Source organism: Prinia subflava, chromosome 11 (genome assembly GCF_021018805.1).
Source record: "Prinia subflava isolate CZ2003 ecotype Zambia chromosome 11, Cam_Psub_1.2, whole genome shotgun sequence".
In the NCBI taxonomy this organism is placed as follows: domain Eukaryota; kingdom Metazoa; phylum Chordata; class Aves; order Passeriformes; family Cisticolidae; genus Prinia; species Prinia subflava.
Genome location: NC_086257.1, coordinates 24,216,829 through 24,244,708, shown reverse-complemented (window position 1 = coordinate 24,244,708; position 27,880 = coordinate 24,216,829). Strand labels below are relative to the sequence as shown.

Below are 27,880 nucleotides of genomic sequence, written 5' to 3'. Positions count from 1 at the left end.
CACCAAAAATTCCTGTCAGGTTTTGTTTTCAGTGCAGAGCAGAAACCTCCCAAACTTCTCCGACGCTTCCAGAAATAACTTCTGAAGCCCATGACAGATAGGGTTTGTGCATCAATTTAACTGTGGCAACGTTGGAGTGGCTTCACATTTGGAGGGATGGCAAACACATTGGACACAGTGCAGCATCCCTGGGATCATTAGCACAGCGGGGCACAGCCAGCAGATGTGCAGCAAGACCTTCAGGAGAGGGAAAACCACCCCAGAGAAGGGAGGAGTGTGGAAAGCTCTCTGCCTTAATCACATTAAGCCCCGTTTTGGGGCGTTTTGTGGAGCTCTGTGTGTGTGGAGCGGGGTCAGCCAGGAGGATTTGGGGCTGGAGGGGAGCTGGGGTGGGTTGGTCACGGTGCCGCAGCCGCCTCGTGGGCTCGGTGTGTGTTTGGGGTGGGCTTTGGTGTTTGGGCTGGGCTCGGCGTTTGGTTGGGCCGGGCTCAGCATTTGGTTGGGCTGGGCTCAGTGTGTGTTTGGGCTGGGCTCGGCGTTTGGTTGGGCCAGGCTCGGCGTTTGGTTGAGCCGGGCTCGGCGTTTGGTTGGGCTGGGCTCGGCGTTTGGTTGAGCCGGGCTCGGCGTTTGGTTGGGCTGGGCTCGGCGTGTGGTTGGGTTGGGCTCGGCGTTTGGTTGGGTTGGGCTCGGCGTTTGGTTGGGTTGGGCTCGGCGTTTGGTTGGGTTGGGCTCGGCGTTTGGTTGGGCTGGGCTCGGTGTGTGTTTGGGCTGGGCTCGGCGTGTGTTTGGGCTGGGCTCGGCGTGTGTTTGGGGTGGGCTCGGCGTGTGTTTGGGCTGGGCTCGGCGTGTGTTTGGGCTGGGCTCGGTGTGTGTTTGGGCCGGGCTCGGCGTTTGGTTGGGCCGGGCTCGGCGTTTGGTTGGGCTGGGCTCGGTGTGTGTTTGGGCTGGGCTCGGCGTTTGGTTGGGCTGGGCTCGGTGTGTGTTTGGGCTGGGCTCGGCGTTTGGTTGGGCCAGGCTCAGCGTTTGGTTGGGGTCGCTTCTGGGCATTTCTTTGGCAGTTCCTCCCTCAGTGTGGTTCCAGTCTGGGGGTTCCTGTGGCTGGTCCGGAGTCCCTGGTGGAGCTGGGAGCTCCCTGGGGGTGGGAATGTCACCCTGGAGTGTCCCAGCCCCGTGTGAGTGATCAATCCTCTCTTGCAGACTCCTGCTGAACAGGCCAAGGCCAGGCTGCAGCTGGTTCTGGAGGCAGCTGGTGAGTAAAATGAGCATCTTCAAAAATTAACTTCATTTTTGTGGGGTCAGGTGGGATTTTATCCTTTGGGTTTGGCAGGTGCTGGTCCTGTTCTCTGTCACTCACTTAAACTTCAGGTTAAGGTTAAATTGGTTTGCATCATCGTTGGCATTAGTAAAGCCCTTTAAGGAAATAAAAATAAGCTGTTTTTTACACTAAAACCTCCTGTTTATCCTCTGGCTCCTGCTGCTACTGAGATTTTGTTCTATGCTCTCAAAAATTTGGGTTTGTTTATCTTTTTGTGATTTTCTTTATTTTTTAGCATTGTTCTAAATCAATGCAAGAATTTTTTTTTGTTTTTCTGCTTTTGGATACTCTCTGTTTTGAGGAATCTCCTCACATTGCTGATGTACTTTTTTTTTCCCAAAATCCATCCAGCCTCTTTTGCATTGTCTCTCTTCCAATACATTCCTTGTTCTCCAGAACTTTTAATAAATCTTTGAAGCATGTAATTATGAAATGGATGTGACAGCCCTGACCTCAAAAGCACAGTTTGTGTATTCTGCTGCCATCAATCACATCTCATTTTTTAATTTCACACCTGGGAGATGTACAAAAGATAACTGGGGGTTGTGTAGCATCGTGACCTGGGCTCCAAAATTTTCCAAAGCTTATCAGAGGTCTGTGACATGGTTTAATTTAAATATCCACCATTGGGGGCTGGATCTCAGAGTGAAGCTGCAAGTTGTTCATAAGGAACAGAAGAGATTTAATATCTTTGTCTCTTACAATCCAAAATACTGAATTAACTTCCATCCTGGCTTTATTTAAGCCTTGGTCATCCCAGGTATTTATGAGATCATCCCCCACCTTCTTCTCCAAGTTCCTGTGTTCAGTCAATTACATTTAGTTTTTATTTAATTGCTGTGAGCAGAGGTTGGAAATGTTGATAAATGTTGTTTCAATATATTTTTGTGTGTTTACTCCTTGCAAAACCAGCACCTTTTAGTTTTAAACTTATGCTGGGCCATTACCCAGCAGCTTTTTGAGGAGTTGGGATGCACAGGTTCATTGCTGCTGCTGTGGTGATGTTCTGTGTGGATATAATTGAATTAACTCTGTGATACAATTGAATTAACTCTGTGATACAATTGAATTAACTCTGTGCCTCAGTAGTGGTGATGGAGCTGGTGCTGCTGTACGCAGGGCTCTGTCCAGGCTCCATCCCAGCCTTGGGAATGAGCTCATGGAATGTCTGTGCACTCGGAGGGATTGCTCCAGTCCCACTAGGTGGGAACAGGAGGCAGTGCTGTGTTCCCAGTGGATTTCCATGGATCTGGTGTTAGACACGCTGCTGCTCCGTGGTCTGGACAGACAAACCAGGGCTCCAAAGCACCAGCAGGGCTTGTGGGGACACTGGGGACAGTCCTGGTTCATCCCTCTGACATCGTGGAATGGTTTGGGTGGGGAGGGACCCTAAATCCCACCCAGTGCCAGCCCTGCCATGGCAGGGACACCTCCCAGTGTCCAACCTGGCCTTGGGCACTGCCCGGGATCAGCTTCTCTTGAATTCCTTGTCTGTATTTCCCTATCTGAACTTCCCTTGTGGAGATACTGAGGATCTTGAGAAAATCTGCTTTTAGAATTTAACCCAGATATTATTTTAGGAAGTAGCAACTGCTTTCTCTGAAAGGCAGAAATCAGCAAGTAGTACAACAGGCTCTTATTAATGGGATTATTTTTTTCCTGGTGCATTTGGAGCTGGGAATTGTGACTCTGGTCTCTCATTATGAGAGCAGGTAAAATAAAAAATACTCACCCGTGTCTGTGGGGAAGGAGAGTAACGTGGCCATTTTTATATTTAGGTAATACAGTGCTGAGAAGGTTTTTCTCCAAGGCCTGCATAATTTTTATTCTTTTTCAGTGTAGATTAATGTCAGTATTTTGTTCTCATTAAGCAGGGCAATATTGGGAGGTGCTGAAACACTTTAGTTCTCGAGACAACTGAGTTTTGATTTATACAGCCCTTCATTCCCTTCATTTCCCATGTTTAGCTTCAGAAGTTGTTGGTCCCAGCTATAAATTCATATTTGCACCATTTATTGAATTAGATTTCTTAATATTGAGGTGCCGGGGAGCCTTTTCAGGCTGCTCTGACAGCCTCCCCCAAGTCGCCGTGCCCGAGCAGATGTTAAGCAGCAATGGTTGAATGTTAATTTGGAGAGGGTGGGATGTTTAAGCCCATCTGAAGTGTGTTCCATGTGGGCCTTCCAGACTGAGCGACAATGCTTTGTCTCTTGGGAGGGTTTCCAAGCTAAACCTCTTTCTTTTCGTGGCTCTATATGGACTCTCTCAAGTCAGTCTAAAGCAGATCATCCCTGGGCTAAAGCTCTCCAGCCTTTGTTAGCAGGCTCTGCAGGGCTGTAATTAGGCCTCCTGGCAGGCCCTGCCGGCCAGTTAATGGTCATATGGAGTTTTTCTGAGGCAGCCTGGCTTTGTGCAAATCCTTGCTCGGCAGCTCCTTCTGGGTCACTTCCTACCAGGCCGGCCCTTTGTGCGCTGCCCCACGGGCGGACGGGGAGCAGCGTCCCCTGACCAGCGCCGGCTCCGGGAGCGCCGCACAATCCACCCGGATAATCCCCAGTGTAAACAGAGGATTTAGCTCAGCTTCTGTCACTTACAGTTGCCAAACCACTTGGGTGTCTGTGGTTTCTCTCCCAGACTTCATTACCGAGGGACGGGCCGGATCCGCGCTGGGGGTTTGTGCTGAACGTGGCTCCCGGCGCTGATTTTAGGGAGAAGTTTTTGCGCTGTTTCAAATCTTAAATCCCGAGCTTGGGGCAAAACCTCAGGACCCGAAAGCTGCTCGATGAGTGCTGTAAATTGTGTGGCACCTGTGCTTTCTCCTAAAGATTAAAATATGGATGAATATTCCCCAAATGTCGATAGATTCCTGGGAGACAGCACGCGGACGTTTCAAACTGTCGATAGCGCTCCGCTTCCAAAGGGCTCCGAGAGCTTTTCCATGGTGCTAAGCAGAAATTTCTTGCTCTCCATATAAAGACGATGACAAAAGGCAATTGATCTGGATTTTCAAAGGTCCAGAGTTGAAATAAGTGACTGATCTATTTTTGGGATCTGCATTTCAATCTCTGGCTGAAAGAGCAGTCAAGAATGGGGCGTTTTGTGCAAAGAATTCGCCGGAGTTTATTTAAAGGAAACTTCAGCACTGAGGCACTAAATGTGAGGTGATGAAAATGGGGGAATCCAAATCCCAAACATTTACCATTTATCAGATACAATTCTGGATATTGGATATTTAACTCATTATCTTTCAATTATGCTATCAGATTGCTGCCTTTAAATTTGCCCCCTGCGTCTTTATTGCATTTTAAATATCCCTCAAAGAGAAAAATGATGGAATACAGTGAGTACTTCAGCCTTAACTGTGGTAAATACAAATGTTTTATAATTCTGGCTGCTTTTTTTTTTAAATCTACCCATTCTGCCAGGAGTTATTGAGGAGAAAAAGCCTGATTTGCACTCAGTGCCTGATAAATACAGGCAAATATTCTCTGCTTTTGGGTATCAAAATGGCTCATAACAGATGTGGCTGAAAGGACCACATACGTAGACTGTATGATTTTAGTCTGGTGGAACTAATAGGATCACTTGCTACTTTATAGATTCTTGCTTTTCTTCTACTTTAATAAAAACTGTTTAGTTAAATAGGTTGGCCTCTATTTTGTTCTTTTCTAGCTATGCAAAGCAGTCGGGCGGGCAGGTGGCAACAAGTATGAAAAATTTCCCTTTATTGGGGCTTCTTTTCAACTGCCAAATTTATCAAATGTTTATGGATTTCTGGTTTTGATGATGGTTTTCTTTCAGTTTTCTTATTTGTGTTCTTTCCACTGAGAACTCGCTGGTTTTAATTTGAATTTCTAATTATGCAATGAATTTTAGTGGGGTGGATAACGTGCTGTTATATCTGCACAAAGGATGAAATAATACTTAAAATATTTTACTTGTTCTGTGCAAATTTAAAGCAGGCTTTAAAAATAATTCTTGCCCCCAAACTTGCAAAAATTGAACTTTTAACAAGCTTGAAAGTTCTGATTATTGAAAAAAAGGTGAATTTAGTTGCTATGTAGGTTTGATTTATATAAAATTCTGATTTTTATCACTTTCAAGTATTTGTTTTGAATAGTGGCAGTTTAATTAGATAATAATTTAGATAATTAAATTTTACTTCTATTTGTGTAAAAACCTCTGTTTGGAGAGCAAAGGTGTCTTCCTTGAATCCTGTTTTCTCTTTCTGACAAGTGTGGATGGAGGTGCTACAGAGAGGTTTGGGGGAGTTTTGTGGAGCATTTCCTGAACCCCCAGCAAGGAGAGGAATTTTCATCCCCAGTGAGTCTTCAGCAGTCTGGGAAGTTTGTTCTGTTCCCTGGGTCAAAGGAAAATAAACTGGAATTACACTTGGAAAGAGCCTCAGCAGTGATTGCTCAAACGCCCTCCCTTCATGTCCTGCTCTGGGGCCAGCTGGGATCCCAGAACCCCAAACTGGTTTGGGTGGGAAGGGACCTTAAATCCCACCCAGTGCCACCCCTGCCATGGCAGGGACACCTCCCACTGTCCCAGGCTGCTCCAAGCCCCGGTGTCCAGCCTGGCCTTGGGCACTGCCAGGGATCCAGGGGCAGCCACAGCTGCTCTGGGAATTCCAGCCCAGGAATTCCCAATTCCCAATCTCCCACCCAGCCCTGCCCTCTGGCACTGGGAGCCATTCCCTGTGTCCTGTCCCTCCCTGCCTTGTCCCCAGTCCCTCTCCTGGAGCCTTCTCCTCTCCTGGCTCCATAGGGGAGGTTTATCCTGTTCCTGAGCACCAGCTAATTTAGGAAATCCAGCTAATTATGGAGTTAATGAGCCCAGTTTTTAGGTGCTGATTCCTACTCTGCAGGTTTTGGTGTCAAAACCCATTTCAATGATGGCATCAGGAGAAAGAACACCTGAAAAAGCTCTGAGCCACAGAAGAATTAAACAATTAGTTTAAAAATCAAGAAGGTGTACATTAGAGGAGGTTGCTACTTTTTATATTATATATTTGATAGGAATGTCAGGTGTTCTAAGGCTGAATTTCAGAAAATTCAGGAAGTATTTGAGCTCACCTGAGTTCCACAGCGATGAGCTCCACAGCCAGGCTGGACACAGACACATTTCTACAACCATTCCTTGGCAAATAATAATAATTCCTTCATCATCTCATTAGAGTTCCAAAAAAAAAAGAATTTCTGCACACAAAGTGACAACTGTAAAAAAAAAATCATTACTCCAATTAATTGGTTTTTTAAACATATTAACAGTGTTGTCTTTACAAATATGTGATTTGCAGCTGGTTTGTGGCATTGGTGAGCAAAGTAAACACTTGGATAATAGTAATTAATTAAATAATTTAAATTAATTTGCAGGATTGCTGAAAAAATACAGGCTTTTAATTGAATGTAGGTAGAGAATAAATGTGTTTGAAATGAAATAATTCACTTTTGCAATATAAAATATCATTTTGTTGGTGTCTAAAAGCTGTTCACTTCAGGGACCTCTTTTAGGTTCTTACAAGGGACTAAAAAAAATTTGCTTTGAACCATTTTTGTAGAAAATCAATTTGTTTTTAGAGTAAGAAGCCAATGAGGAGATGTAGGGATGCCATAATATAAACCAGAGCCTATAAGTAGAATTCAGAGGAACTTTATTAGTTAATGAACATTTATTGCCTTCAGAAATCATTCTAGAGCTTTTAGAATTTGTAATTTTTTGTTAGATTTTTATCCAAGGTTTGTTTTTGTTTTTTTTTTTTTGTGGCACCAAAAGTATCTCAGGCTTACACGGTGCCTAATGGGTTTCAGTAATATTGCAGCATATGGGATCCAGGATTTTGATGCAAATCTCTGTGCTAATTATGTGCAGATGAATCTTTCAGCTCTGCTATTGATCTGCAGTCAAAGACAATTTTTCAGTTAGCTGAAGTTTTATATCAATTCATATTTAGCAACTTTGCTGTAATTTAATTATCCACTGGTTTGGCTGTGCAAACCATATGTGGTCTTGGGGCTCGTTTGTTTTTAGCAAGTCTTTTGGGAAATGTTATTTCTTAATTTTGATGGGGGGAATCTTTAGTCCTGGTGTTTTACACGATCTGTCCCAGCCCCTGTGTCCAGCTGCCCTCCCTGGGCTCTGGTCATCCCAGCATTCCCAGGAATGCGTGTCCAGGAGCTTTGCTCTGGCACTTTCCCTTTGGAAATTTTGGATTTCCCTTGTACATCTTTGGATTTTCTACAGGTGAAAGTGGGCAGTGTTTTTATCCACAGGTACAAATTCCAGTGGTGGGTTTTACAGCCTGAATGCCCAGAAAAAGGTTTTAAACTGCCCCATCTGCTGTGGCTGGGGGCTCACGTTGGTGTTCTGATGTTTGGGACTGCTCTGATTTCCACATGGGAAGCGTGCTGGAATCACCTTGCTGAAAAGAACCTGTGATTGGATTAGATTAAATTAATTACAATTCCCAGTGAGGGTGGGGAGGCCCAGGCTGCCCAGAGCAGTTGTGGCTGTCCCTGTCCCCTGGCAGTGTCCCAGGCCAGGCTGGGTGGGTTTGGAGCAGCCTGGGACAGTGGGAGGTGTCCCTGCCATGGCAGGGGTGGCACTGGCTGAGCTTTAGAGTCTCTTCCAACCCAAATAATTTCATCATTTTCTTAAAGTATTTCACAGGAAGTAGAAACAAATCCCTGCTGGTTTTGTGCTTTTCCCAGCCATCCTTTCAGGAGAACCTGGGATGCCAGCACACGAGTCCAGCACCACCCAGCACCTCGTTCTGTGCCTGCACCACCTCCTGGAGCTCACATATATTAATTTTTTCAGGGGCAGTATTTAATATGGGTAATAACCCCCTTGTTTTAGTTATTGAAAGCCCATTTATCACAACTTTATTAAACATGGGGAACTAAGTGTGCCATTTTGGCCAAGTGCTTTCACTCGCTCGTGTTCTCTTTGTTGCCCCAAATGAATGAAATTAGAACAAACAATCTCAGAGTCATTTGTAATCAAGCGCTGATTAATGGACTTTGGTTTCACAGCCATTATTCATTCAAGAACACCTGATATCTTTCCCATAAACAAATCGTGTTTGTCCAAATTAAGAAATTAAATGAAGCATTTGATGAGTTTATGATTGACCCTTCCAACTCGGAGCCCATTAGTCAACGTCGTTATCATGCAAAACTGCCTGACTAATGTGCTGGCTGAGTGTGCTGTGTGGATTTATTATGATTTCTGATTAATGCCTGCTGCAGGCCCAGCCACGGGATTGCAATAATTCCTTGATTTCCATTTGAGCGGTCGCTGAAGATTTTCATCTGTGATGAAATGCATTTGTGTCCCATTAGATTTAGAGATGATTATGAGGTGTCGGCCGAATAAATCTGAGCGTGGAGCACGGGGTGCTTGGCAAGGGGTTTTGCAGTGTGGTGGGCATTTTGTGAGGCTGCTGCCCATCATGGGCAGGGATTTTTGGGTGGTTTAAGGGGAGTTCTCATACTTAGGTTTTTGCAAATGTGAGGGGTCACAGAGGCTGATAGAAACAAGATCCCCAACATATTTTTATAAGTGAAACATTGCTCCTCATACCTAAGAGATTGATAAGAAAATTTCTTTTACTTTCTTTTTGTTGTTTACACACCTTTATTCTATGAATATTTAATATCTGTATTTTCTAAAGTATTTTCTTGGGGGTGTTGGATAACTTTGGTGACTTGGAAAGGATTTTATACAATGTTTTGGAAAGGATTTTATACAATGTTTTCTCTTGAAATAACACTCTTGAAAAGCAATGTCAAACTTCTGTAGCAGTAAGTTTTACCACTCCTCCAAGCGTGAAGCAAGGCAAGTTCCCACTGAATTAAATCTGCATCAGAAGGTCTGAGCCCTGTTGCCACAAGGCCATTAAAGAATCCATTGGAAAGGGCAGAAATGTGCTATTAGTAACAGCCAACAGTAATGGCAGCTCGTGTCCTTTGCCAGTCTCTCGTATTGATCACCCCAGCAAGGAGAAAAGAAGTGTTTCAAAACACAGCTTATGTGAAAAATCAAATTAGGTGCCTTTGTAGCAGATCCTCCCTTTAATTCCAGTTCTGTTTCTCTTCTCTGTGGCTGCACTGTGATTCATTATTGAAGATTTCTGAGCTGCTTTGTTTAAGCCATCGTGTATCCCCTTATGTTCTTAAAATACCCACTAAAACTATTTAATCACAGTAGTTTCTTAAAGGTTTTGAGCATTTTGTGTTGCTCATCCTAAGCCTCTGGAGAGTTTTCTGTGAGGAATGTGAATGATTTTATAGTGATGAGCCTCTTTGAGCAAGAGAAAATGGTGGTTCCATTGGATGGGGTTTGGAGCAAGCTGGGACGGTGGGAGGTGTCCCTGCCCTGGAAGGGGCTGGGACTGGATGGGATTTAAGGTCCTGTTCAGCCCAACCATTCTGGGATTCCCAGAATCAAACCCAGTCCTTGCAGCTCTGGCTTTGCCTCCTGTCCGTCCCTAACTTGCAGCAGCTCTGGATTTGTGTCTGGATTTGTGTCTGGATTTGTGTCTGGATTTGTGTCTGGATTGGTGTCTGGATTGGTGTCTGGATTGGTGTCTGGATTGGTGTCTGGATTGGTGTCTGGATTGGTGTCTGGATTGGTGTCTGGATTGGTGTCTGGATTGGTGTCTGGATTTGTGTCTGGATTTGTGTCTGGATTTGTGTCTGGATTGTCTGGTCTGAAGGATGGGTAAGGCTGAGGGGGAAAGGAAATAAGTTATGGAGTTGTGCTCCCGTGGAATTGCGCTCCCGTGGAATTCCAGACTGGTTTGGATTGGAAGAGTCCTTGGAGCCCATCTCATTCCACCCCCTGCCACGGGCAGGGTCACCTTCCACGGACCAGGGCGCTCCTTGGGCTCCTCCAGGGCTGGGGCAGGCTGTGCCAGTCCAGTTAGAAATCCATTCTTTTTAATCAATCTCAATATCACCTTTTGGCCTCTGCCACTCCCGGGTTTCCCTGCAGTACAGGCTGACTTTTCAAAGCTCATTTCCAGCCTTTTCCCCCAGATTTTGTGCCCTTTCTCAGCGTGGCTGTTCCCCGTAGGTCCCGCTGGCTCGGTGGCCCTTCCTCTGGCCATTATTGACATTTTCTTCCAGGCTCAGCCTCCTGACAAAGCAGGCCGTGCTCCCCAGCAGATAAATGTCCACATTGGGCTGGTGGAGGTGATTACGTGGGGCTGCCACCAGAGAAACCCTACAGCATCCTATTAGCAGGGCCTGAGCTGGGAATAAAGGCCCCAATTAGGGAGCCCTGAGCCCTCCCGTGACATTAATGGGGTCTTTATAACCTTTTTAACTTCTGCTGCCTCTGACAGAGCACCACAATCACAGCCACGGCCTTGCCCTTGGCAAGCAAAACCTCATTTGGAGAGGATAATAAGTATTTACTATTTAGATGGCTGGCAATAAAATTTCTCTGAATGAGATTTTACGGAGAAAACGCAAACTGATTCAATTACTTCCTTTAATGGACTGGGAGACCTGTAATAACAGTTTGTGGAAGCTCCAAGTGTCATGTTTAGCTCTTTTCCTTCCTTTTTGATTTTTTTTTGTGTGAAAATACAAACTGATTCTTTTTCCAAGTAGAATTTATAACATGGGATCATTAAAATACCTAAAAACCTCCAAGATCCTCAAGCCCAGCCCTTATAACCCAGCATTGCCACATTCACCATTTTCATGGAAAACTTAATCCAACTTTTCCCTGCAGATCCCATGGTATTTTTCTCATCTTAAAAGTGGATAAAGAATCTCAAATGTTGACAGTGTTATAGCGGCAAAGAGCATTGGGAATCCCTAAATATTCTTACAGAGAATTCCTGTCATCTGGCCTTGGGGTGGAATGGGATGTCAGTTATCTCTTGAAAATAGATATTTCTTGTGAATCCATGGAGCATCCACTCCCTCTCAAGGCATTGTAGAACACAACTGCTTTAATGGCTGGGTGTGTGCCAGCAGAGGGGATTTCCCAGGTGATGTGGAATATTTATGGGATTTGGGAAAAAGTCCTTTTTAAGGGCAGGTGTGAGAAATGGTTACTGAAAGTTTTGGGTTTCTTGTATTTCTAAGCAAAAAAGAAACTGATCTGCAAACACTGATTTATTCTCTGCTATATCCTGTATATAAATGAGTGAAATCATCCTGATCCATGTTTTAAAGAGTGCTTCATTTTGTGTCTGGATCCAGGATGGACCTACAGGAGAGCCAAGTACAAACTTTGGAAATCCCTGAACATGTGTCTGTACCAGACCACCAATTCCATTATTTGCGTTCATTGGGAGAATTTCATGTTGTTGCTGGGATTAAATTAATTGAAATGGAATGAACCCATTATTTTACTTTATATTTAAATATTTCTGTAGGTGCGTGTCTCACAATTTACCAATTTCACGGATTTATCCCTTTTATCCCCTGGCATTGATGTGGATTTTTCTCTCTTTTTTTTAAAAAAAATTTAATAATTTCAGGAAATCTGTGTTTGTGGCATTAGGGAGGGCCAGGGACACCACCAAACTTGGTTAGTGCAGCTCAGGAAGGAGACACAGGATAATATTTCCTTCCCTTTTTAACCATCAGTCACTGTACTGATGCGCCAACAAATTCATAACCTCCTCTGTATTTGATTTTAAAAAAATAAACCCAACCAACTTTTGCTTTCCCCAGTTCAATAACTCCCTAGAAATGTGCTTTTATACAGTGTAGCTCATACAATCCTGCGCAGGTTTATAAATTGAAATCCCGCTTTTTTCGGACGTTCCCGCCTGGATGACTGATGGCTGTGTGTATTTGCCATAAAATTTTAATTATGACAGAGTTATGAATCACTGCTCTCGCTGGTTAAAGTGTTAAAAAATGATGGGTTTGTTGTTTATTAAACTTGGGAGGGTGGAGGAAGAAAATGGAAAAGGCTCGGAGTTGTGTGGGCTGGATCCCGAGCTCGGGTGTTTCCTCAGGAGCAGCCCCGGAGCTGATTTGGGATGTGCCCTCCCCTCCCTGGTGCTGCTGCTGCCCAGGGTGACAAATGCCATTAATTTTATGGCTTTAGCCCTCCTGTGGGTGTCCTGGCAGGGGTTTATAATCCCCCCATCCCTCGGGATCGGGGCTGCAGGAACAGCGGAGCAGTCCTGCTCCTTCCCTCTGTGAGCGTGGGGAGAAAACCAAGGTGCTCCCACAGAAACACCAAATATTAGAAAAATATTAAGGGGCTGGAAGCAGAGCTGTGCAGAGCTTTCAGTGTAACGTGGTTTTTATTAAAAGTGTCAGGTTTTGTTACCAACATTTGTGCTTCAGCACAAATTCCTTAGAACATCACAACGCTCGGGATTTCCCAGTTTTTTCCCCGGATTTGAGGCAGCAAACGTGTGCTGATGTATTTGGCACGTGAGGGGTTGCTTTAAACGACCCCACTTTGATTTTTTTTCTGCCTTAAAATCAGCTTTATTTGCCTTCCCCTTTGGCTGGCGGGGCAGGGCTTTTCCACGCAGACTGAGGAACAGCTTGGGGTGGCTGCAGGGCTGGAATCCCGGGGGATGCTCCAGGCTGGGCTTTGCAGGGATGGGGGGCACAGGAGGGCGTGGGCACGGGCAGGGAGAGCACCAGGGGAGCGGGGGCTGCCCGCTCCTGCCACGGGCTGGAAATGAGTGTTAGAGGACAAAGCTGGGGATTAGAAAGTCCTTAAGGGTTTGATCCGTGTGGAATTGGACCTGGTAATAAGGAACGTCCCTGTTGCACTGTAAACGAAGGGGAGAAATTCCAAAATTTAAAATATGTGTCATTTATTTTATAATTTCAGGAGTAGCATCTCCTTTTTCTTTCTCATGGACACGAAATGTTGTTTGACAGCATATTCTATTTGCAGTGACTCATATTTAAATGTTTTACTCACCTGCTATGGAAAGAAACTTTTAACAACAACATAAATAATTCCTAGAAGTTGGACTGGATGGCCTTGAAAGTCTTTTCCAACATTAATGATTCTGTTAGTTTAATTTTAGTAAATTAAGTTTAAAATCAAAACTCAGCTTGATTATCCATTTCAACTTACTTGATATTTTTGTTAGTCTCAGTGAAAAAGATGGATGTGTGTGTTCATGGTATTTTTTTAATTGATTCAGCTGGTAGCAAAGTGGTGAATGTTACTGTAACAAATGAAAATACCAAAATATAAAATACTAAGTATTAAATACCAAAAAAAAAAATTTGGTTTGCTGCTGCAAGGAATCAATGGCACATTTAGGAAATCCATTCTAAAGCTGGGGTAGGATTAAAACCGTTAACCCTGCTTGCCTCGCCTCCCTCCCTCCGAGCTCGGAGTTTTCCATTAGAAAGGCGGGTTAGGGATCAATACGAAGATGAGTTGATAATGTTATATTAATTAGGGTAATCAAACCCGTGCCAGCTGCCAGGGAGAGGGGGCAGAGCAGGGTTTCCTGTGCTGTCCATGGCGCTGGCCTGGCACGTTCCCAGCCGGAGCCTTCGCTGGGGGCAGCGGGGTCTCCATGGTCAGTGCTCCCGCCAGCAGCAGCGCGGTAATTAAAGTGTAATTAAAGTGTAATTAAAGCCTGCAGCCCGTGTGTGCGGAGCTGCCCGGGCACGGATCATCCCCGAGGTGTGCGGGGATCGATGGGGGCTGCAGGAGAGGAGCACAGCTCCGGGACACGGCGGGAGCTGGAGCTGCCCCTGCCAGCCCTGCCCCTGCCCCTGCCCTGCCTGCCCTGCCCCTGCCAGCCCTGCCCCTGCCAGCCCTGCCCCTGCCCGCCCTGCCCGCCCTGCCCCTGCCCTGCCTGCCCTGCCCCTGCCCCTGCCCTGCCTGCCCTGCCCCTGCCCGCCCTGCCCGCCCTGCCCCTGCCAGCCCTGCCCCTGCCAGCCCTGCCCCTGCCCCTGCCCACCCTGCCCCTGCCAGCCCTGCCAGCCCTGCCCCTGCCCGCCCTGCCCCTGCCAGCCCTGCCCCTGCCAGCCCTGCCCCTGCCAGCCCTGCCCCTGCCCCTGCCCACCCTGCCCCTGCCCCTGCCAGCCCTGCCCCTGCCAGCCCTGCCAGCCCTGCCCCTGCCCGCCCTGCCCCTGCCAGCCCTGCCCCTGCCAGCCCTGCCCCTGCCAGCCCTGCCCCTGCCCCTGCCCACCCTGCCCCTGCCCCTGCCAGCCCTGCCCCTGCCCGCCCTGCCCCTGCCAGCCCTGCCCCTGCCCGCCCTGCCCCTGCCAGCCCTGCCCCTGCCCGCCCTGCCCTGCCAGCCCTGCCAGCCCTGCCCGCCCTGCCCCTGCCCCTGCCAGCCCTGCCCCTGCCAGCCCTGCCCTGCCAGCCCTGCCCTGCCAGCCCTGCCCCTGCCAGCCCTGCCCTGCCAGCCCTGCCCCTGCCAGCCCTGCCCCTGCCAGCCCTGCCCCTGCCAGCCCTGCCCCTGCCCACCCTGCCCCTGCCCGCCCTGCCAGCCCTGCCCCTGCCAGCCCTGCCCCTGCCCTGCCCCTGCCCGCCCTGCCCCTGCCCGCCCTGCCCCTGCCAGCCCTGCCCTGCCAGCCCTGCCAGCCCTGCCCCTGCCAGCCCTGCCCCACCAGGACAGCTCCAACCCCTCCGGCCTGGCTGGTGTGGGCTGGGGGATCCCCAGAGGAGGGGAGATCCAGTGTTGGCAGAAAATAGGGATTGAAGCAGTTGGATGGATTGTTGGAGAGGGTTGTTATCCTGCTCGTGACGTTTGTACGAATTGTAAAAATAATCTTTTAGTGTTATTTCCGAAAATGTTACGATGGAAGTTATCTGAAAAAAAAGGGATTTTTTTAAAAAAGTTTTTTATAGAATCCCCGAATGGTTTGGGTTGGATGGGAGCTTAGAGACCCCAGTTCCACCCCCTGCTACCTTCTGGTGGATGCTCCATCCCTGGCAGTGCCCAAGGCCAGGTTGGACATTGGGGCTTGGAGCAGCCTGGGACAGTGGAAGGTGTCCCTTCCTGGCAGGGGTGGCACTGGGTGGGATTTAAGGTCCCTCCAACCCAGCCATTCCAAGATTCTCTGCTTGGGCGACTGAGCAGTGCAATTAAAGGTGTGATTAATGCAAGCATCTTCATTAAAAAGCACAAATTCCATATAAAGGGTACCCAGAGGTCCCGTGGGTGCACGTACAAGTTCAGAGCCACGTTCCTTCTGCTGGATGGAGGGTGATGGGCCTCAGCTGGTGCTGTGCTGCCAGTCCCACACAGTTATGTGCATTCCCTTTCCTCATGCTTAAAACAACAGACACCCAATGGGGTTTTAATATTTCAAATTCTTTCTGAGAATGAGAGAAATGCCCTCCTGAAGTATTTCACAGAGCTCTCCCATCCAAAGCTAAAGCTGGCTGGAAATGAAACCTAATTGGAGAAAGTTTATGGAAGTTCTGGTGTTGAATAAGGCTGCTTATTTATTACATTGCTACAGCTTTATACAAATATATGGATGCACATGTGTCTGAGGGAGAATTATGCTGTCCAGACTTACGAGAGCCAGTTGGAATCTCTCAAGGTTGCAGATGAGCACTGGAAATGCATGTGTATATTATCAGCTCCGTGCCCTTGGCGCTGACTTCCTCCCTGGTGACAAATCTTTCTTCACTCCTCTCCTGGAATTCAGTGCTTTGGTGGTTTTCTGTCTTGCATTTGTCTGTTTCCCCACTTGCTCTAATGGGCTCTACTCGAACTTTTAAAAACAAGCGTTTATTTAAGCGCGTTTATTTAAGCGTTTATTTAATACATTAAGAAACACAGTACTTCAGAAAAGTGTTTCATGCCCCAAATTCCTTCCTGAATTATTTAAGCGCCGCTGCAGCAAACTCTTTACTCAGGGATGTTCAGCCTGGTGTGTAGTAGGGGTGTAGTTTTCTTTTAATGCAGTTATTGAATTCCAACCCACAGAGCCTCTGGCGGGGTTCCAGGAGCTCTCTGCTGCGCCGAGCGAAGATAAATTGTTTGTTTTCAGCAGCATTTCTTCATCTTCATCACTTCATCTGCAATGAAACTTTACAGCCAGCCACTGAATATTTAAGCAATATCTTTACCTCTTTTATCCTGGGGGAGTATTTAATGAGGCTGAGTACAGAACTGATCAGAGGAGTTAAGGGCACAGGCTGGGACTGTGGAGTTTCCCGTCCCTTTTCCGCCGGGATGAGCTCGGTGCTCTCCGAGGCTGCCGGGCTGCAGTCGAGCGTGTGCTGGCACGGGCTGTAAGTCCTCCCCACAAATCTTTCCTGGACACACACTCCCCCTTTTGGTGCCAGCTGTCAGATTCTTTTGGCTGCCTGTCTCATGATTCCGCAGTTCCGGCACGGTAAATCCTGGAGTTTGCTGCGCTTCCACCGTGAACTTTTCCACCTCTGAGTTTCCCACCTCATCCTCTGCTGATTTTCCCAGTGCCCCGTTCAGGATCTTTGTGAGTTACACTCCTTTCTTGTTTCTTTAACCATGTCTTAGTGTTTATGGAGTTACAAGTTTAAAAAAAAAAAACTTTAAAAAGTACTTTTTGATCTTTTTTTGTATTTTTTTTGCTTCACAAAGATTTTTTTTATTAACGGCATGGTCAAAGTGGGAAAGGATCATACATAAGGTGAACAAATCTCCTCCCTTCTTCAAAAAAATCCTCTAAAATGCTTTCTTGCCCCACTATTTGAGTATTAATTGTGCTTCTTTCTTGATTACATATGCTCAGACAGGAGCTGCTTGCACAGCTTTATTCCATGTTTTCACTCCTGATGTTTTTGCTGGGTTGGAGAACAGGAGCTGGGAGTTCCCGGAGCCCTCCCGGGGCACTCTCAGAGTTGTTCCCTGTAATCAGCTGTGCGTGCTCGTGCTTTATTGCTTCCTTTGCACTGCCATGAGTTGTCATCTGCTTGATTTCCACTTAGCGTGGCCATTCCTGACGCTGGGAAATTGGCAGATGAAAGGAGGGCTCGTGTGGAGTCGAAGTTTTGGGAGTGAATTTTTCAAGTTTGCTGACAAGCTGTCAGGCTGAATTCTGCCCTTACCCCAGGAAGAAAAGCTGACTGTCACTGCCAATCTACAGCCTGCTATGACAATTGTATTTGAGGCACGGTGCCATTTTTTTTCCCCCCAGAAATCATTTAAATAATTTGTCTCAGTGGTTATACTTTAAGCAAGGGAGTGTTTTTTGAATTAAAGTGCTTTATTTGTGGAATTAAAAGGAGGAGCTGGTACGTTTTCCTGTGGAGGTGCGTGGGTAGGACAAGCTCAGGGTGATTTCTCATGGGGGTGCAGGGGATGGTGGAGCTCAGGGGCTGGCACATCCCGTGAGGATTGAGGTGTCCTGGGAGCTGGGATGGGACACAGCCCTGGAGGGCTGGGTTGAGCTCTGCCCACAACAGGGAGCAGAGCCAAGGTCACAGTTTGGGCCGAGACCCTCTCAGGAAAGGGAGCAGTGAGGCCACTGAGGAGAAATAAAGCAGCCGAAATTTATCCTTCAGAATTTGTGTGGTGGTTTTGAAAGCCTTTGTTCCATCCAGACTGCAGGTCCTGGGCAGGGACACCTCCACCAGCCCAGGTGGCTCCAAACCCCGTCCACCCTGGTGCCCTCCTTTCACCTGCTCACCACATCCGTGACCATTGTCCCCTCCCTTCTCCACCCCTGGTGTGCCAGGGGGAAAGAAACAACTCTGGAACAAATACTGGCTTGAGGACAATTTCAGTAAATTAAATCAAATTGGAGTTTTTCATAGGGATCGCTTCTTGGTTTTCTGCTTGAGCTGGGAATTATTCCTGAAGGATATAGCAATAAGAGCATTCATTACTCTATCAATTTTTATATATTTTTAAATAAATAATAAATTTTAAGGTTGGGGTTTTTTTCTCCTAAATGTTGCTGCTTTTTAAGTCTCAGTAGTTCAGGGGAAGGTTTAACTCCAGGCCATCCTTTTGCTTTCCCTGGCCCTTCTTTCCTTGGGAAGAGGAAGCTCTTCCTTTCTCATCAGCTGGAGGAAATGGCCTCAAGTTGCACTGGGGGAAGTCTGGATTAGATTTGAGGAAAAACTTCTTCCTGGAAAGGTGGTGAGGCTTTGGAGGGAGCTGCCCAGGGAGCCTCCACCCCTGGAAGTGTTCAGCAGCCGCGTGGGTGCCACACCTGGGGACAGGGCGAGGCTGGAACTCCCAGTGCCGGATCAACAGTTGGACCTGATGATCTCAGAGGGCTTTTCCAACCTGAATGATTTCCTGATTCCGTGATTCCCACTCCTCTCCCCCTAAGGAAACTTGCCTGGAAGGTGCCATTTAAACCCTTTCGTTGGAATCACTGAATTATTCCGAGAACTGATCTGAATATCCGAGGGGACAAGAATCACACCCCGTTCTCCTGGGCTGGGCTGCAGGCTGGGGAGCAGAGCCGAGGTGAAGCATTGCTTGGTTAGGAGGTGTCGAGGTGGAAAATGTACAGCCTTTTCTGGGGTGGAAACAAACCCCTGGAATATTTTACACCAATGAGTCAGAAGCCAATTAATCCTTGGTGTTAAACCCTGTTTAGGTTGGGTTTCTCCTCCAGCGTGTGTTTTGGAAACTGTGGGACAAAGAAAGAAATTAGGGATGCGTTAAATAATGGATGAATGTACCTAGCCAAGATGTGCTGATTAAGTCTTCTTTAGGATTATTATTATAAATAGGGAGTGCCAGATCCTCAGCTGGAGTAAATGGGCTTGGCTGGGCTCAAGTCAGTGGAATTGTGCCAGCTTGAATTCACTGAGGATCTGGCCCTAAATTCTGGAAAAGGAGGATATTTGGGGAGGAGAACGATGGGGGCTGTGAGAAGTTTGGTGATGAGAACCCTGCTTTCCTGGTAATATCAGGGAAAGGATGTAAATGACTATTCTTTTGAATTCTGTAATGAGATTCAAGGAACTACTTGATGTAATTTCATTAGATGGAAATGACTTTTCCTCCAAGTAGCTCCATCTTAACCCCCTGCATGTGGGAAGGGAATATGCATGGAAAATGTGGTGGTTTATTTAATTTTGTGCATGATTGTCTCTTGCACCAGCATTTCTGCCACTCCTACCCAAAAAATGCCTCGATGTTCATCACATGCTCATTGGAAGGAAACAGAAATGAATAGAATTGATTGTGGAAATCTGTTTCCCACTCTGCTTTTCCACCAGGATTGAAGTGGGCTGGAATTTCAGATGGCAGCAATTTCAAATCCAACGTGGGGTCTCATTTGGCTGCATTTTAGCAGGGTATCAACAAATCAGATTGCAAAGCTGCTAATTTGGTAATAGCTTAAAAAACCCAACCAACAGTCTATTTCCATAGCAAAGGAAATGCACATTGTTCAACAATACCTTAGAGTACAGTGTTTGACTCTCTAGGGTGCACTCAAAAAAAATCCATATTGGAAGTAGCACTTTTTAAAGTGAAATACCTTGGAAGGACTAAAAATAACAACACGAAACAGGTTTTTTATATTCCTAATTGTTGTGACCAGAGAATTAATTTCTCAGTCAGAGGGGGACATGGCTTTTTCATCATTCTCCAGTACCATAAAATCCAGTGTCTCACCATTTGGAGTGGCCACATTTATGCTTGAAAAATCAAAAACCCGCCTTTTTAAGGGGGATATCTTGGAACGCCTAAAAAAACCATCACGGACCAAGTTTGTTATATTCCTAATTGTTCTGACCATAGAATTAATTTGCCAGCCAAAGGGGGGGCCGTGGCTTTTTCATCCCTCCCAGCCTCGGAATATTCAGCGTGTCACAGATGTTCATGAATAATGTCCATTTAGAAGCGTTGGCAGCGAGCTGGCGAGATGAATGAAATGTTGGGGGGATCTGACAGGCAGCACGCTGCTTTGTGATCATTCCAAAGTTCTAATAATCTCCCTCACCTTCCCTGCCTGCCTCTAATGAAAGAGAATAGGTGATTGCACCTCGGGCTATGTTCTGCGCCTAATGACTCCTCCAAAGGCGGATTTATGGAGAAAAAATTAACTTTGAATGAGGATTGAATTGGCCCTGACAGCCTGATAGACTGTGACACAGATTCTGTGGCAAAACAGACGTAGCCCTAATTGATTATCAATATTTTAAGCAAAGTGATGAAAATAAGCATTAAGTGATGAGAAAGGCAGTCTTAATACAGGAGGCAGTCACCGGGATCCGGGAAGTCTTTGGGGAGGCTGGCCCTGCTCTCCAGAGCGGGATTTTAGCTGTCAGCTCTTACCTTTCCCTGCCCAGAACCCCTTCCCAGCCTCTCCCCTCCCGGGTTTCTGCCCAGCATGTTGATATTCCAGCCAGGGATGAGCTCTGCCTCTCTCCAGAGGAGCTGGTTCAATGTTTAACCCGTTTGGACTCGGCTGCTCCGCGGGATTTCGGGTGTTCTCTCCTCCCTGCTGGGCTTGCTCCCAGCCCTGAGCCATTTCTGGCCAGCAGGTGATCCCCAAACTGCTTCTGGAAATGGTAACAGTGAGGGAAACTGGGGGGGAAATTGCCTGGTTGGTGAGAAAAGGTTTATCTTAATGATTATCTTGGTTGTACCCAATATAAACAAATATTTTAGTTTCACCAAGTAGCGACAAATATCTGGGTTGTGCTTTGGAATAACACAACATTTGGGTTTTGCCTGTGTTTTTGCAGTTGGGTTGCACATGACTGGCTATATCTTCTACCAAAAATGCATTTAATATTTGGGAAACCCTCATGGCTGTGAGCTGTGCCATAACGGGGCCTTTATCCCAAAGTAAGGAATATTTTCCGAAATGACTGAGGGAAGGGAACTGAGCAGGAGTGCTGCTGAGGAGGTGACAAACAGCATTCCTGCACCGGGAGGGATCAGTGGGATAACTCCTCCCAAACACCGGGCGTGTTCCCCTGGGAATTCCAAGGAGGTTAAAATAACCAGATTTGGGCTTAGGGGGAATTTTTAAGCGTGACTGGTGGAGCTGGGGAGGGGCAGTGAGCTCCTCCCTCACCCTCGTTTCAGGCCTTTCCAATAGCCATAATTAGCCTGGTGTAATTAAGTTATGGGGCAGGAACAGCAGAACTTCCCGTGTTTGGGAATTGCAGCATTTCACGTGCAGTTAGGGAGCACAGGGCTGATGGGAGCCCCCGAGGCACTGAGAGGGCCATGGGCGTGATGGACTGGGCAAGGACCACCCAGAACATGGAATCACAGAATTCCGTGGATTTAGGGGACATGGATTAATAGAATCATAAACCCATTTAGGCTGGAAACGCCCTCTAAGACCTCCAAGAACATTGGCGGTCTTTAAATTTAGGGTGAAACATTACTAAAGGCAAAAATCCCGAACAGCAGCTGAAATCTGGGCTGATAAAAATGTGTGTGGTGGTGTCACTGTTCCTCTGGAGCTCAGAATTCCTGGATGCTGCTCCTTGTGTTCCTGTCAGAGGCATTCTCCAGGCAAGTGGTTGTTTGGAGTTTGTGCTGGAATTTGTTGGATGGATAACACATAATTTTACACGTCAGCCTATGAATATTCAGCAGAGAGGATTTCCACAAGCCTTGATAAATTTAATATACCAGAGAAAAATAGCATGTAAATTAAACAGGGCCTTGTAAATTAATAATGGATTGCACTTGTATTTTTATATGTGAGCTGACTGAATATTTTATAAGTGCAAAAATGTTTGTATTTAAAAAAAGAAAGGTGAAGTCTTTCTTATGAGCCCTGTGGATGGTTGGCTGCATTTTAAATGGGATGTCCATGTGTGTTTTTACAGTTTCTGGGCTTTCTTTTCCTCAAACACATCTTGTATTTTCAACTTCGAGCAGTTGAGAAGTCCACAATTACGTTGAATTAATTTATTTTTCCAGACCTCTTGTGGTTTGCAGTTGGGGGTGTTCTGACACTGCTGTCTTGTTAATTTTGACAGGAAAATGTCAAAATTCTTAGTGAAGGCTGAGTCTTTTCCGTGCACCTTCCCTGCTTCTCCCGTGCAGGGAGGGGGCTCTGCTGAGGGGCTCCTCCATGGGCCCAGGCCACACTTTCCAAAATGCCCTTTCCATCCCCTGGTTCTGCCCTGGAATGATTGAGCTGCTTTTCCTGGTTTCCCTTCATTAGCAGCGTTCTTTGGAATGATTTCACCTTGCACAGTGTGAGGCTGGTCAGGATTGAAGCATCCTCAGGGAGTGACTCTGCCTCCCAAACCTGGAGCACTCCCACCACCCCAGGGCTGCCAGGGATTCATGGAATTGCTCAGGTTGGAAAAGCCCTCTCAGACCATCCAATCCAACCCTCAGGTTGTCAAGATCTTTTAATGCTGTTTAATTGCAGCTTGGTTTGAGAAAAGTGAATCTCTTTTAATGCTTTTAATGGTACTTGGGCAGTGAATGACAATATATTCACTGAATGGTAATAATAATAATAATAATAGCATGGAGGAGGGGGAGAGGAAGAAAAGAAGAGAAAGGAAAAGGAGAAGAAAAGGAGGAAGAGGAGAGGAAAAGGAGAAGAAAAGGAGGAAGAGGAGAGGAAAAGGAGAAGAAAAGGAGGAAGAGGAGGAGAAAAGGAGAAGAAAAGGAGGAAGAGGAGGAGAAAAGGAGAAGAATGAAGGAGAAAGTGGAGAAGAAATAAGGAAGAAGAAAAGGAGAAGGAGGGGAAGAAAAGGAGAAGGAGGGGAAGAAAAGGAGAAGGAGGGGAAGAAAAGGAGAAGGAGGGGAAGAAAAGGAGAGGGAGGAGAAGAAAAGGAGAGGGAGGAGAAGAAAAGGAGAGGGAGGAGAAGAAAAGGAGGGGGAGGAGAAGAAAAGAAGAGGGAGGAGAAGAAAAGAAGAAGGGAAAGAAGAAGGAGAAAAGGTGAGGAAGAGAAAGAGGAAGAGGAGGAGGAAGGATGCCCACAATCCTGTGCCGTGTTCTCCAGGATGACCCTGCTGGAGCACTTGGCCCTCTGTGGTTCCTCCCAGCCTGGCCCATTCTGGGTTTCTGTGCAAAAATGACAGAAAATGGGAAATGTGTGAGGAGAGTCCTGGTGTTCAGTGCTGAAAGCAGCTCAGAGGTTCAGAACCTGTGCTGGTCATGGTGGAGGGAGCCCTGTGAGCCCAGGACCGACTGCTCTGGACATTTATGGGCTAAATTAAATGATTGTTAATGAGCAATTTTGTGTGGAGAATTGTCCTCGTGATATTTCCTAAACTGCCCCATTGTCCCCCTAATTAACCAGGACTTGAAAGGCCGAGCTCTGCCTCGGCAGCAGTTTTAACTCGACTTACAAGGGCTGGAAACCAGCGATGTAAAGTTAACAAAGACAAGCTAAAAATTTATTCATTGACCGGTCCCATCTTTCCTGTGTGTTTTAATATCTTTTTGCCACTGAGATACCCAATGAATTGTTCCTGTGCAGCAACAAATCGGGCAGGAGGAACAAAGTAGCTCAGTGGAATAGATAAATCAAATTTAGGCCTGGTAGTTTATTGAATCTAAATTGTGCCCAGTTGGCCCACGAGCTATATGAGCAATCCATCTTGTGCTGATAATGGAGGGTCTTGAAATCCACCTGATGTTTGCATTATTAAATTCCAGCCTAATGAGCTCTGCTAATACATATTGAAGACAGTTGTAAGGAGCAGAATGGGAATCGGAGCGGGATAATTTGAAAGAAACATAAGCTGAGCATTTTACATGACTCAAGGGGTATATCTACAATTACACATATCACCAAAATTGAATTTAAATGGAATTTCTATTATCCCTGTCCTTTTACCAAGGAGAATAAAGTGTAAATGAAGTAAAAGTCTTTAGAGTTACTCGTGGTTTGGTTTTATTATGGGATTTAATAGATTCTTGTAATGATCTTCAGTGGCAGCAAAGTTTAATATTTCATGGTTTTAAATGTTGTCTAAATACGTGTAAAAGTGTGGAGATGGAGGAGTGTGTGCAGTGATCACTCTGTGACACCCTGTTCAGGCTGTGCATGTCAAGGTGGAGCTGGTGGCTCCAAAAAGGAACGACCCCTTCCCCCCCTCCTGAGCTGAATTTGGTTTTCATCAATTATTGCTGAACTCAGGAGGTGCTGGGATTAAATATTTGCAAATCTGGCTCAGGCCTTCCCTCTCAGAGCACAGTTTATAGTGATTTTCCTCCCTGAGAAGGCCTGGTTTATGTGCTGGATTCCTGGTCCTTGTTGGTTCTTTTCTTTCTGGCCTGGTGATACTTTTGAAAACTTAATATTTCATCAAGTATAATGTTATTAGAGACTTATTCTCACTTAGTTCACTCATCAGGCAGTGAGATGGCAATAAAAGAGAATGGCTCCTTTGAGACATTAATGCTTTGGAATAAATGATGTGCTAGAACAGAAATTTAATTAATTTACAGAGTATATTGATAGTCCCTTGTTACTGTGCTGTATATTTTTAATCTTCTTTAACATCTGTAGGAAAGTGTTTGAAAACCCCTGCAGTTGAGCAACTGGTAGATAATTAAGTAATAAGGGAAGAGGTTTCTAGAGGGAAAAAGATTCTTTTTAAAGAAGATTGTTGTAACATGGATTAAGTAGTGCTGCTGTGATTGGGAGTGAAGAGAAGATTGTGTAGTGCCTGATAAAGTCCTGAGGAGGAGCTGACTCCCACTCTGAGCAGAGTCTGCAGCCCTGGAAATGTTGTTTGGTTTCTGTTTTATTCTCAAATGGCTCTGAAGGATTGCTCAGTGTGCAGCAAAGCTGCCCCTTCATGAGTGCCCCACGCCTGGGTCGCTGCAGCTTGTCTGGGGTGGGGACAGGGGGTTTAAAGAGAGAAAACCTCTTCAAAGTCTCCTAAGGGCTTTACTTAGCACAAACTGAATGTGGGGATTGGTATTGAACTGATATTGCCTCTCATATTGCCCTGGTATTGCCCTGCATAATCCCATTTATGCCGTTCACTGTGGGAGTGACTTTAAATGAAATAAATGAAGAGCCAAGTTCTGCTCTGTCATGCACGTGGATTTTGTTGTGGGGCCTGCAGAAAGGAACGTGAAATTGGGTTTAAAGCCCAGGAAATGTTGTTTGGAAGAGGTTGTTGATGCCCCTGTCCCCTGGCAGTGCCCAAGGCCAGGTTGGACACTGGGGCTGGGAGCAGCCTGGGACAGTGGGAGGTGTCCCTGCCATGGCAGGGTGGCACTGGATGGGATTTAAGGTCCCTCCAACCCAAACCTTTCCATGGTTCCATGATTTGATAGCATCAATTAACTAATTCCAACTCTTGTTTTCTTCTGTTCAGCTAAAGCAGACGAAGCGTTGAAGGCCAAGGAGAGAAGCGAAGAAGAAGCCAAGAGAAGAAAGGAGGAAGGTGAGGAATTTTGTTTAGTTCATAACAAACCAAAGCCCAGGAAGTCAGAAATGATTATTTTTCAGTGCCCAAGCCCCAAGTGGGGCTGTGGGATTTTGTGGATGGAATTTGGTGCCCTGAGCTGCTGCTTTGCAGTCCAGCAGGTGGAATTATTAAATGAAATAAGTTGAAATCTCAGGGGGTGGTGGGAAGAGACCAACACGGTGAGGGAGCCAACCCAAACAGCCCCAGAGCCTCAAAGCCTCCCTGGAGCTGTGTGAACTGGATGGGCTTTAGGGTCCCTTCCAACCCAATCCATTCTGGCATTCTGTTTTATTTATTTTATTTATTTTATTTATTTTATTTATTCTGATTTATTTACAAGAGGGAACTCAGGGAAATTCCCTGTTTTCGAAGCAGCAGCTGCTGAGAATTTCACTCAAAATCAAAATGTTCTAATCTTTAGTTTGTTTTACCTGGGGACTGGAAGGAATTAGTTGGTGTTCCCAGTTAATCCTGCTTGGAGAGAGTTCTTGTGATACCAGAGAAGGAAATCCAGGTGGAAAAGTGGGACAGCCCAGACGTGGCAGGAGGGGAAAGGGGAAATTCCAGATGTGACTGGAAAAGGGACCAGGGCCACAGCAGTGCCCCGTCCCCGCTGTGATTCCTGGATTTTGGAACCAGGGACCCAGGGGAGTCCCCAGCCAGGCTCCCACGGGTGCAGGGATACTGGGATGAGGTGCTTGGGTCCCACCAGCACCAGTTGGCAGGGAATGTTTGGAAAAAAACACTTTTTTTTTTGTGCTTACATCCCCTGGTGAGTGGCAGCTGCTGTGCCAGCAGGGCCTGGGAGGGCGAGCGTGGAAGGGCAGCTCCTGGCTTGGGAAAAATGGAATTTCTGGGAAAATGGGGAGGAAAACTTCTCCACAATTTATTAATGAGCTGTGAAAGCTGTCCTGGGGGGCTTTGAAGGGCTGTGAGGATGTCACAGACTTTGAAAATATAACGATTTTTTCTGAATAACTCAAATTCCTCCATTTGCTGAGGGGTTGGCTCCCTGTTAGGAATGGGAGAATTCCTTCTCACTGGAAAACACAAAGGGAAATTAAATTGTGTACAAAGCACTGGAGCATTCCAAGACATCCAGGGGAACTGCACTCTGGGAAACTCCAGTTTTTGTTAAGTTTATATCCCATATGGATTCAAAATTCCAGTTTTGGGTAGGTTTATGTCCCATATGGATTCAAAATTCCAGTTTTGGGTAGGTTTATGTCCCATGTGGATTCAAAATTCCAGTTTTGGGTAGGTTTATGTCCCATATGGATTCAAAATTCCAGTTTTGGGTAGGTTTATGTCCCATATGGATTCAAAATTCCAGTTTTGGGTAGGTTTATGTCCCATATGGATTCAAAATTCCAGTTTTGGGTAGGTTTATGTCCCATATGGATTCAAAATTCCAGTGTTTGTCAAGTTTATGTCCCATATGGATTCAAAATTCCAGTTTTTGGTAGGTTTATGTCCCATATGGATTCAAAATTCCAGTTTTAGGCAGGTTTATGTCCCATATGGATTCAAAATTCCAGTTTTGGGTAGGTTTATGTCCCATATGGATCCAAAATTCCAGTTTTGGGTCGGTTTATGTCCCATGTGGATTCGAAATTCCAGTTTTTGGTAGGTTTATGTCCCATATGGATTCAAAATTCCAGTTTTAGGCAGGTTTATGTCCCATGGATTTGCAAGCAGGACATTTATCCAGTGCTAGATTGTGTTCCCTTCCCTGTCCCAGCCATGCTGGGCTCCAGTGGCATCTTTTGCTTGGAAAAAGAGCATTTTGCATTTTTTCTTAGTTCTTCCTTCCTCACACATCATCTCTGGGTGGTTTTTAACCCTCTTTGGTGCCTCATAGGAACACTGAGGTTGGGAAAAACCTCCCAGACCATCGATTCCAACCTGTGACTGATCCCCACCAGAGCACAGAGTGCTACGTCCAGTCACTGAAATAAAATAAAGCCAAAAAATTAATAATAAATTAAAATATAAATTAATAATAAAAATTAAGATAAATAAGATAAAATAATAAAATAAGCTAAAATTACAAATTAAATTATAATAGAATATATTGTATTAAAATATATTATTATATAGAAATATAATATATTATTATATAGAAATATATATTATGTTACTATATAAATATTATAATAAAATTATACTAAATTAAATCTTTAAAAAATAAATCATGATTTTAAAATAATTTTTATTTTTTTAATATTCCTTATTTTATTTCCCTAACTAGAACCCTCCAGAAGGAAATC

General features: G+C 45.7%; 1 protein-coding gene across 3 annotated transcripts in view; it reads left to right on the top strand.

The window, feature by feature from the left end:
• Positions 1-27,880, top strand: part of RSRC1 (arginine and serine rich coiled-coil 1) — a 101,228-nt gene that overhangs the window by 60,158 nt on the left and 13,190 nt on the right. For all 3 annotated transcript variants that reach the window (XM_063408483.1, XM_063408481.1, XM_063408482.1), the window contains 2 exons: positions 1,198-1,249; positions 25,518-25,586. In XM_063408483.1, the coding sequence (XP_063264553.1) occupies positions 1,198-1,249; positions 25,518-25,586 (121 nt within the window). The remainder of the gene's footprint in view (positions 1-1,197; positions 1,250-25,517; positions 25,587-27,880) is intronic.